Source organism: Saccoglossus kowalevskii, chromosome 2, assembly GCF_978046115.1.
Source record: "Saccoglossus kowalevskii chromosome 2, keSacKowa6.1, whole genome shotgun sequence".
NCBI lineage: Eukaryota > Metazoa > Hemichordata > Enteropneusta > Harrimaniidae > Saccoglossus > Saccoglossus kowalevskii.
Genome location: NC_140642.1, coordinates 14,162,098 through 14,174,117, shown reverse-complemented (window position 1 = coordinate 14,174,117; position 12,020 = coordinate 14,162,098). Strand labels below are relative to the sequence as shown.

At 32.3% G+C, this 12,020-nt stretch overlaps 1 protein-coding gene across 2 annotated transcripts in view; it reads left to right on the top strand.

The window, feature by feature from the left end:
* The window catches only part of LOC100378685 (lysosomal cobalamin transporter ABCD4-like), a 31,997-nt gene extending 20,242 nt beyond the window's left edge, over positions 1-11,755 (top strand). For both annotated transcript variants that reach the window (XM_085491833.1, XM_002739198.3), the window contains exons 2-13: positions 320-438; positions 2,327-2,454; positions 2,921-3,063; positions 4,103-4,219; positions 4,731-4,856; positions 6,535-6,680; positions 7,099-7,220; positions 7,485-7,576; positions 8,079-8,329; positions 8,984-9,186; positions 10,165-10,384; positions 10,853-11,755. In XM_085491833.1, coding sequence (XP_085347959.1) covers positions 372-438; positions 2,327-2,454; positions 2,921-3,063; positions 4,103-4,219; positions 4,731-4,856; positions 6,535-6,680; positions 7,099-7,220; positions 7,485-7,576; positions 8,079-8,329; positions 8,984-9,186; positions 10,165-10,384; positions 10,853-11,067 — 1,830 coding nt within the window. In that variant the 5' untranslated portion in view covers positions 320-371 and the 3' untranslated portion in view covers positions 11,068-11,755. The remainder of the gene's footprint in view (positions 1-319; positions 439-2,326; positions 2,455-2,920; positions 3,064-4,102; positions 4,220-4,730; positions 4,857-6,534; positions 6,681-7,098; positions 7,221-7,484; positions 7,577-8,078; positions 8,330-8,983; positions 9,187-10,164; positions 10,385-10,852) is intronic.
* The last annotated feature ends 265 nt before the right edge of the window (positions 11,756-12,020 follow it).

Genomic DNA, 12,020 nt, shown 5'->3' with positions numbered 1-12,020 from the left:
AGACGAAAAAGAAACAATATTAGTCAATAAATTTACTTTTAGTAAATTTTACTAATTTAGAATAAATTTACTAAATAAATCTACAATGAAAACAAAAGGATGATAACGTATTATAAATAAATAAATAAATAAATAAATAAATAAATAAATAAATAAATAAATAAATAAATAAATAAATAAATAAATAAATAAATAAATAAATAAATAATATCTTATTCAACTTTCTGCATCCTTAAAAATAATATAAATTACATCAGTTTTATTTTTTGAGTTGGGTAAAGTTAATTCAAAGTTAATATACTTTTTTTTCTTTTTACAGCTACAAATGTGACTGGCTTTTTGTGAAGAGATTTTGGTGTCTGTTAAAGATTATGTTTCCAAGATGGAAGTCTGTCAGTGTTCTCCTAGTTGTCTTACTTGTCATTGTATCACTGATGCGTAAGGATCACTGAATTGTAAAATATTAACCACCAGTAATAGTTGGAAAGTTCTATATGGAACTACTGTATTTTCTCTATTAGAAGTGTATGCGCTTATGTACATTACATGTGTTTTCCACAGGAAAAATATGTCATACTTAGCTCTAAACCTGCCAGTCTTGTGTATTTTGACATAACCAGATAAGAGTTAAATTATTCCAGATACAACACTTGCAATGTTCACTTCTATTTGAGATGCGCTTACATTGGATATTACATACATACATGCTTTTTCCATTTTTATTGTATATATTATTATGTTTATTTTCGCATAATATTTATAAAAGGTCTATGGTTTGAGATTGTGCTTTATGTTCTGAAATCTTCAAGATTCATTCATAATCATAAAAAAAAACAAAAACAAAAAACAGGAGTCGTTAATATTGAAAAAAGTTTATTTTTTATACATTGTACATGTTTTTTGGCAGGTTTTCATGAGTATTCCTGATTTATTATTTTGTTATTGTTTGTTCACATAAAATGTTCCTGAACTTGGCTAATATTACACTCCCACACGAATCTAATGTAACTGCATTTGAAAAATAGACTTCAATGTTTATACAAAAAAGTAGTGATGTTGAATTATGTTGAACAGGATTGTGGGAAGTATATTACAAGATTAGTACTTTAATGTCTTGACAGCAACTGACTGCAAATGAAAAATATACTTACAGGAACTCAAAATCTGCATACAATGATAGCTCATGCAGTAAATTAAAGTTTCCTAAAATATTTTTTTTTTTGCACATTATGAAAATAATGCAATCTTCTGTATATATTTAATAATAACTTTATTTATTTTTTATTCTTTTCTTGTATTTCTCATTCTATCTGCCATTTTCTACAAGACATGACTTGCAAATTTCATGTTCTCTCATGTCATTTTTATTCTTTCTCAAATTATTATATGACATTATCAAGGTTATGATAGTTGATCTACATACATTTTTCCATGGGGGGGGGGGCATTAAATCACCATGAGCTGGATTTTTCACCAATTTGTTCATATTGTTTAATCATTGTAAATACTGAGCAAGGGTTATATTATTGTAAGCTGATATTATTTTTCAATTTTCAACTGCTAGGCCTGGAACTAAGCCAAGGTCCTCATGAGATATTCCATATCAAAATGATTCAATTTATGTCATTAGTTGTGTTCAGGCTACACTCTAGCAGGGGCTAAAATTAAAGCAAATCCCATATGCTTGCATATCAGCTATGCCCAGATCCTTTCATGCATGTGACAGGACAACATACCGTTACTACAGGATAAGGCATGACCAAAAGTATTATTAAGAATATACAATTCTTCAGACCTTTTTATTTTTAATTTCTCAGTGCAGTAACCAGGGAGCTATATATTTTGAATGTTTATAAAACAATCACAATGCAAAAGATGCAGAATAACAGTAATACAGCATTTCATCATCAGTCCAGAACGATTAATGTCTCTAGATGTGCTCATGTTGGTTGTCATGTCTGAAATGAAATACCAAAATAGTTAGGGTCTAGACCATGTCTTAAAATCAGGTCTGATTTAGATTGCAATTTCTTAGTCCCTACTAAGTGTAAACACACATTTTCTTACTGCAGGCTGTTTTTGACCTCTTAGCCCGTGCTAAGAGCTGTGTGCGAACACAATTATTGTCCCAAATCATCTGTCATGTAACACACATATATGACTGTCTACTGTTTACATATGCATAGACAGTACATTGTATCATTTCAACCATTGTGTGTATATTTGGTGCACAAAGGTCATTCTGGATCAGTATTATTAAAAAATATGACAAAATTTACAATAAACTCTTCTTATGTCTGCATGTTTTCATTGTTTGTTTTTTTAGAACAATTTATAATTTATTGGGTAGGATTGATACCCAGTCAGTACTATGCAGTGTTAGGAGAGAAAGATGAGGAGGGGTTCAAAGAGTTGGTGCCAAAGTCATTGTATCTTATAATCGCCGTGGCAATAGTGAGTATACATTTTTTCCTGAAGCTAAATATCTGTGTTTTTTTATTTCGGATTGCAATGATTAAGGCAGCTTATTTGCATATAACCTGGAAATTGTAATTTTCTTCTGTCTTACAATGTTTTGTCTAAAATATTTTGACTGCATGACTGAGCTACGAGGTTATAAAAATACTGTACAGTACCATAGTTTTCTTTTATTGTCTCAGCTTATCTAATTTTCTTATCTGACTTTAGCTGGTCTACTAATAAGGATAACATTTGTGATTTATGAATGTTGAGATAAAGATACAGTATGAAATATAAACCAGTGCTTAGAGATCTCCATTGTTATTATTTTCCCATCATGCTTTGCAAAATTCAAACTAGACAATGGGATAAGCTTTATAATAGTATTTGATTTCTTTTTATTATAAATAACAGTAATTTGATGGTCCATAAATCTTAATGACATTGTTGATATTTTTAGGCAAGAAGTGCAAACCAATACCTGTGTGATATTCTGTATTTGTTTTGGCGACAGTATTTAACATCATGGCTTCACAATAAATACTTCAAAAAGTTTGTTTATTACCAACTCAATGTAATGTTACAGAGTAATATTGACAATGTGTAAGTATTATCAGATATTCAATTATCTTGTTTATTTGGGGTTATCATGCAACATTTGTATCATTTGTACTTGCCCAATTTACTTGATATATTTATGAAATAAATTTAGTGTTTCATTGGAAAATACTAACTGATACATGTATATGCGTTCACAGTTGCTTAATCTGAGAGCTAAAACTGGCTCTCCTGATCACAGTAATGCGCAGGTGATTAGGGAAGATATGCTATCAAAATCTGTTTAAAATAGCATGGATTGGGAGAGTTATGATTAGCTCTTCTGGGTCTTGATTTGAGAAATTGATAGATGAGTTGAGTGATCACTTGTATTGGAAAGTAAAGTCTGACTGAAATGTATTGCGTTTATTGCATATTAAATAGTTAATTTGCATAATAATAAGCCAATTGTAAGCTTTTCTGCAGATAACTACTTTAGAGTCAAAATTATGTGCATATTAATTACCTAATTAACATACTAATTGTTGTCTCTTTCATGAATATGCAATCAATTATTATTATTTTTGTTCTGTTATTATCAACTTCAATACTTTAGATCAGATTGCTTTCACAGTTTATCCATTCTTTCTTTTTAATTTATTGCAATTGCCAATAATAATAAGATTATTACGAGGATACCTTAAAGTATGCATGAAGACAGTACAGCTGGTGGCAACCATGTTTGTTTTTATTATTAGTGGACGCTTACGTGCGTAATCATTCCATATTTGGAATTCGCATTTCCTAATATGGTAGGATAAAAATACCCCATAAAATACCACAAAATTACGACACACTGTAATGGCGTTAGGGTGGCAGATGTATAATAATACAAAATATTACTATCATATCATAATTAATATATCAGTAGTTGATCATCAACAGAAAACTTACCCCAAGATTTAATACCTACTTGTTCAGGATTGTCTTTCATTGTGCCATCTATTTCATCTTAAATCTCATTTTGAATCGATAAAAATATGATAGTCCATGGACATTTCAGTCTCTGATTAATAATATAGAGTTCATGATTGTTCTTCAACAGAGATCAGAGAATAACACAGGATGTTGACAGACTTTGTCGACAATTCAGTCAGTGTATTGCAGTAATTCTCATATCTCCTTTTACAATTGGATACTATACATGGAAGTGTTATGAAAGGTAAGTTCACATTTAAAATGCACGTGCACTTGCATCATAATTTCTTTTCTTTATTTTATTTTTAGTTTAATTTCGTTATTGATGTTTTTATAATTACTTGTATATACATTACTATTGGTCTATTTCTGTTCTGTGTTTGAGCATATTTTTAATATCTATAACTATACGTGTAAACATTGATCACCACATGTCTGTTGTTATTTCAAATTCAATAAAGCACCACAGTTGAGAATATGTTTAAAATGTAAAGTATACAATGCATTTAAAATGCATTAATTATTCAGATTACCGTAATACTGATGCTATCAAAAAAATTAAATAAAATAAAATAAAACTAAAAATGATATATCAAATTTGCTGTATTAGAAAAATGCATTTACTGTATGTACATAACTCTGTCCTTTGTGAGCACTATTACTAGTAATAGAGCAAATATGGTAACTGGATTTATTCTATGATGTATTTATTTTTTCCACAATTTGAATTACAATGTGTATGACTATTTTGACAGTACCGGTTGGATTGGTCCTGTTGCTATTTATGCATATTTTATACTTGGAACCATCATCAATAAGTTCATCATGTCTCCTGTGGTCGACCTCACTTTCAAACAAGAAAAAAATGAGGGAATATTCAGGTATGGCATATAGTTGAGTCAGGACTCTTTATTTTCTGTAAACAAATACTAGGTAGTTATAAACACTCACTACACAGAAACAGGTGTAACAATATCGGTGTGGAGAATACCCTTTTTAGTCCCCATTTGGACATAGTCCGAAAACGGGGACTTATGTTTGGCCATGTGTGCGTCCGTGCTTGCGTTCGTGATCACCTGTATCTCGAACATGCATGGATCGATTAAGTTCAAACTTCACTCATACATCACACATTATAAGTGACATATGCACATGCATTTTTGTCATGATCCGATTAATGATAGCCGAATAGCGGCCATTTGAGGCCGAAAATGAATCAAAATCACACATTTTCCCTATTCCGGACCCGGATCTCAGTTATGCATGGACGGATTTCGTTCAAATTTGGTACATACATTAAACATAACAGGACCTTGATGCACATCATTTTTTTTTTCGGATCAAGTTCGAAATGGCTGACTGGCGGCCATTTTGTTTTAAAGAATTCAGTTCTGGATCCGTATCAGAGACATGTCTGGATTGATCAAGTTCAAACTTCACATACACAAAGTACATCATGTCACAAATATGTATGTGCATTTGTTTCATGATCTCATTAACGATAGCCAAATGACGGTCGCTTTAAGGCCGAAAATGCATTGAAATCGCACATTTTCACCATTTCGAACCCGAATCTCAGTTATGCATGGACGGATTTTATTCAAATTTGGTACATACATTAAACATAATAGGACCTTGATGCACGTCATTTTTTTTTTCGGATCAAGTTCGAAATGGCCGACTGGCGGCCATTTTGTTTTAAAGAATTCAGTTTTGGATTCGTATCCAAGACATGTCTGGATTGATCAAGTTCAAACTTCACACACACATGGTACATCATGTCACAAATAGATATGTGCATTTGTTTCATGATCCGCTTAACAATAGCTGAATGATGGCCATTTTAAGGCCGAAAATGCATCAAAATCACGTATTTTCACAATTCCGGAACTGGATCTCAGTCATGCATGGATGGATTTTGTTCATATTTAGTACAATGTGTTGTACATATGCAGGTACATTTCGGTCATGATCTGCTTTGAATGTATATGTCACTCAAATATGAACGGAACGGGGACATGTCATTGACAATGACTTGTATTCAGTGTTATGCAATGCAATGAATAGAATCATAGCATGCCAAAAGAACTAATAAGCAGAGAAAAAATGTATCTAATTTTCTCAAGAACTTGGTTGGATTTCAATAAAACTTGGTGCATAGATGCCATGAGAAAATGCACAGACCTAATAGGTTTTAGGTTGAAATGCCATGCATAATAGGTACTTTTTTCACATGGTTTTCACAGAGTTGTTCCAGGAATTATATGCCAACCAGCATGCAAGTGTGTGGTAACTGATCAACACATGCTCGCAATTGCCTAAAGTTTGTTTGATTAACAGAAGCACATAGTAGTAAACAATGATGTTATTTTACCTTCAAGTGCGAACGACTGGTTCTTCCAACCAGCAACTATGCAGAATGTAAACAGGGTAGTTTTGGAGAGATAAATAAACCTTGATTTAACAAAATAAATCTATATCATTGAGTTGATAATAATACCTAATCTTAACAAATAAAAATTGTTTATAATACTTTCAAATTGTTTTACTGGTTACCAGGTTTCGTCATATGCAGATCAGAGTACATTCTGAAGCTATAGCTTTCTTCAGAGCAGAAGAATTGGAAGCAGAAAAAACCAACAGAAAACTACATAACTTGTTAAATGTTCAGCAAACGCTTATAAATTGGGATCTGTGGCTGAACTGTGAGTGACTATTCATGTTATGTTCCATTCTTTGTTTATGTATCAAACATTATTGTATAACCATGTCCATGATATAAAAATTATTTGGATGTGGCTGATAACCGTAACTTTAAAGTTAACTAACCTGTCTATCTACATCAAATTTTATAACAGATTGTATCTAAACAACACTTGTTGCTGTAAATAACTTTGTCAACAAACCTTCGTCAAGCATCAGTTATGACTCACTACTTCCGAACAAAAAGTCTGTACATTTTTTGCAAAAAATTGTTGAAGGGATATCGATTTTTGCATTTTGATGTCTGGAAATGGAGATCAAGGAGTTGCATAACTATGATTTTAATCCCTGAAAATGTGTTATCATTTGAGTATGGAAATAAGACACAAGTAATTTTTGTGCTTTTATGTGTATTTACAGTTTCTGTGAATATGTTTAATTATATTGGAAGCATTCTCAGTTATCTGATCATATCTATTCCTATATTTCTTGGTGTTTATGATCACCTGACACCAACTGAACTTAGTTCTCTTATCAGTGCAGTAAGTATTTCATCTACAATTTTCCATGTGATATCATAATTCTTTGTGTTTAATGAAAGTGATGTCATAATTCTTTGTATTTTAATGAAAGTGATGTCATATTTCTTTGTGTTTCATTGCAAGTGATGACATCATTCTTTTTGCTTTAGTGCAAGTGATGTCATAATTCTATGTGTTTCAAAACCACATTTTGTTCAAAAAAACACATATTGCATTCTTCTCACTATCAGGTCCCACCACAGATGTTGTTTTTATATTTTATAGGTATCCTTTGTATCCATGTATTTGATATTCTGTTTTTCAAGTCTTATTAATTTATCCAGTAAAATATCAGATATTGCTGGCTATTCCCACAGGTAAGTATATTCTGAATGTGTGAATTTTCTAACTTGCAAAAAACAATACGGATGATTGGTAGTTAAAATCTATTTATGATCAGAGCAGTTCTCATTGTAAGCTACTTGTCACCTTTCACAGAATAAAGCCACATAATTGTTCTCATATCTTTTCAAAAATGTTGATCAGTATCTGTAGAAAATGGGAAATTATGTCCAGATCCAGAATTAAAAAAGAAATTACTGAAAAATATATGCAAAACCTGTTACCAAACTGAAAGATCTTCCTAGAGCGGCCACAGACCTGTTTCAGATATGTGGAAGCTAAATGCAGCACATGTTTAGTCTAAACCAAGGTCTGCAGAGCTCAATTGTTGGCTAAGACACCATGCAGCCCTCTGCAGATCAACTAACCACTTTCTAAGGCAACTGATGTCAATCAAGTTATTATTGAAACTGACATTACCGGTATGCCGTTCAAGGGGTTGAAATCTGATTCAGATCACCTTCATGTCAAATGCAGAATTGGTGAATTGAGAGAACAGCTACTAATTCTAGAAAAAGAATATGACTCAAGAGCATTAGATAAAAACTCTGATGCAGAAACAGATACTACGCTATTGGTACCATCAGCTGTTATTAATGAAGCCGAAAATGATAGGAAAGATGATTCCAGTGTTGATGAAGATAGTTTGAAAGAAAACCAAAATAAAGCATTTCACTTATGTGAAGTTTCTTACTCTCCACCAAACTGCAACCACACCTTGGTGAGAGGTATGTCTCTTTCTATCTGTTAACTTAACCCCTCAAATTTGTTCTGCCAAAATTTGGTGCAGAATTTGCACAAGAGTATATACCGGTAGTTATATCTAAATACAAAGTCCTTATATGTGACTTCTATCTGCTAACACGTGTCTGCTGCACTTTTAAAGTAAGTGGCCCTTGATTGTAGTCTAAATCTTCCTTCTCTAGATGTTAGTGATAGAGGTAGCTACACTGATGTATACTAAACATGATAGTTTCAATTCAAATGAAACCTACATCACTGCTATACACATATACCAGTATAAGTTGGTCCAAGTTTTAATCAGATAGTAATTTCCATTAACTGATCGGGCTAACATTCAGAACACACACTTCTCACTTAACTATTAAAACCTTAATTAATAATAGGACACATGATAGCTCCAATATTTTAGTTATCCTAAATCTAGCTACAGATCACTATCAAACTCTAACGTATGATACACCTATGGCTTGATATTAATTGGCTGTTTATTCATGCTGAGTAATGCATCACTCAATTGTTTTTCACGGCCAAGGGTGTAGTCGTCATTGTGTCTAAGTAACAAGATCTCCAATGATTCAAATGAATTGATATGCGAATTAATACGCAAGTGGTTGAAATAAACTTTTCTTTATTTTCAGATTTAAATATGGAAATAGCTAGAGGGGAAGATATTTTAATTGTTGGCAGTACAGGAAGTGGCAAGACATCGTTACTAAGAGTACTGGGCGGACTATGGCCAGTAGAATGTGGTGATGTACAGCGATTCATGAAACTAGGGCCACAAGGTATACTGTATCTACCACAAAGACCATACCTCACAGATGGTACACTCAGAGAACAGGTAAATTTGCCACCAAACTATAATGCATCATAAAAATAAACAGAGCTACTTACATCACAGATGTAATTTCACAGCGAGTCGATATTTAGAACAGACAAGTAAAAACAGTGTATAAATAAAATTATAACACATTTATGGCTGTTTAAATCATAAAAACAAAAGAATGATAGGAATAGACTTAAATTCTTGAGGGCAGTATACAAATGATTTTAACTATTTGCAATACAAGGTTCCCACTTTAGTACAACAAGATATCACAGGTTTCAGCATGCATGTGTAATATTTTTGTGAAATCAATTTAACTGTGTTGTCAATAAAAATAATTTACATGAAAAGATTTTCAAGAAACATTTTTTGGGTCGCCTTTGACCTTGTGTTGTCCAAATCAAAAATGTTAACCAAACATGACAAAAATTAGGTTAAGCTTATTATTAAAGGTCCACTCAAGTTGTCTACATATAAAATACCAAAGTAATTGATTTGTCAACTATTTTTTTTTGTCAACATCGAAGCTAAAATGTTAACACAACTAACATTATTAAGACCCTTGACTTGCTTGCAGTCTGTTGCGATTTTGATGAAACATTCTTGAAAAATAAATATAAATTGTGTTGGACACGAAGTCCTGTGACCGTGAAATCCCAACAGACTTGCCGTCAGTGTAAGCGTCCTCACATTACCGACTCTAATGAGAGCTCACAGAATTGCCACATTCGTTACATTCTGGGATGCCTCAAGTGGTAAAAAACTTAGAGACTAAGGGGTATGGTCTCAAGCAAAATTAACCAGTTCTCCTTCAATGAGAACCTACTAGTCATAAAATCATGTCAGTTAATTTTAACATTAGTTTTATGTGTACAATGTGGCATGCAACATTTTAAAATTTGTTCAGCAAAGTTTACAGTATTTTTGTATTGCTCTTTATAGTACTGGTAGTGTATACCATCCAATGTCAACGAATGTGTGATTACATTTCAGATCTGTTATCCAGATAGGGTGACACCCCAAGCAAAGTGTGATACATCTGAAAATTCACTGCTACATAACTACCTTTGTGTTGTTGGGCTTGGTCCATTAGTTGACAGAGTAGGAGGTATCGATGAAGGGGAAGATGTCTATTGGACTGATGAGCTATCACCTGGTGAAATGCAAAGATTGTCATTCGCTCGATTGTTTTATCATAAACCATCAATAGCTAGTAAGTTACACCAACATTAATAATTAACGCATTGGTTGATAGTTTTAAAAATATGTTATGGTAAACTTAACTTAGATAAATTGAAAGAGTGCTTACTGTATTTGCTATTACCACTTTGCACTTAAACAAGAGTGTTTATGATTATGAAGGTTCCATCAAATAACAAAGAGCATGTAAAAAATGTTAATACTGAACTTATTTCCATAGAAACAGTGACTTCGTGATCTCTCCATAGCATTAAATATTAATCTTGCTTACTAACAATTTCAGAAAATTAAAAGTGTATTGTGTTAGCCATAACTACTCAAAGTTGCAAACAACTTGCCAAATATGTTATTAGAATTTATATACTTGCCTATTGTGGTCCATGAACATAAAATGAAAATGAATAGTAATTGAAGGCCTAGTTTTCTGCACGTATTGCTTTGTATATATATTTCTAATCTGTGTTTTACATGTATGTTGTAGTTCTAGATGAAGCTACGAGTGCAATATCTCATGAAACCGAAGATCTCTTGTACAGAGTCTGTAAGGATATGGGTATGACTGTGATCAGTGTAGGACACAGAACCAGTCTGCAAAAATTCCACTCCACAATGCTGACATTAGATGGGGAAGGTGGATGGACTTTATCTTCAATATCAGAGGAAAAAGTTGATCTGAAATATGATACTAAACTATGATGCTAAAATGCAAGCAGTAGTTTCATTGTTTACTGACTGGCGGCCATTTTGTGTTAGATATCTATGTTGTTTCACTGATTAATGATAGACTTGCAGATATTTTCATGTGGTTAGTCATATGACATCGCTGTGTTATTAACTGATGGGCTGGCATGTTACTGTTGTGTTGCTCCGATGGTGATAAAATGATGAGGTATTACCAGGTTTTTTTTCGAACAACGCCCTATAGTGTACTTTATTAAACAAACAAGTTACTGTTTACACGACAATATTTTAAATAGTAAAACAGTTGCGTACTGGTAAAAGTACAGATAATAGAATTTAACATTTTGTATGACCAAGATGGTTGTCAGTCGATCATATAAAACATTGTATCAAATTTGACATAAATTGCTTGGGCACCAATCACTCGTATGCAGAAGAACCCAAATGAGTATATAATAATGTCCATTTTCAGAATTTGTCTGAATTGGGACTAATAATTGTTATACCATTTACATGCTCATGAATACAATATTTATTTTGTTTCAATTATTAAAAATCAACCATGAACTGCCAAATTTATCTGCATCCAGCGTGAAATAAAAAGTGAAATTATTTCTGTGGAGATGTTTTTTAATATATATATACCGGTATATATAACATGTATTTTGCAGAGAATTGTAATAAAAGTTTTTACTCCCGAGAAGCCTTAAATTTCTCATGCTTAGTCATTTGAAAAGGAGTTGAATGATGTGATTGACTTAACAAATTCTCATTTGCATATATTCAGTAGCAATTACAATTTTTTTTTTCTTCAGTATAACACCTGAACTGATGCTTTATGAACTGACAAATTTCTGTTCGAGTTGGTTATTTTAAACACATTTGGTCTAGATTTGTTTGCATGGAAAATTGTGTGGTATTCCACCACTAAGACAGAAATAGGTACATAGAACTACATGTATCAAACT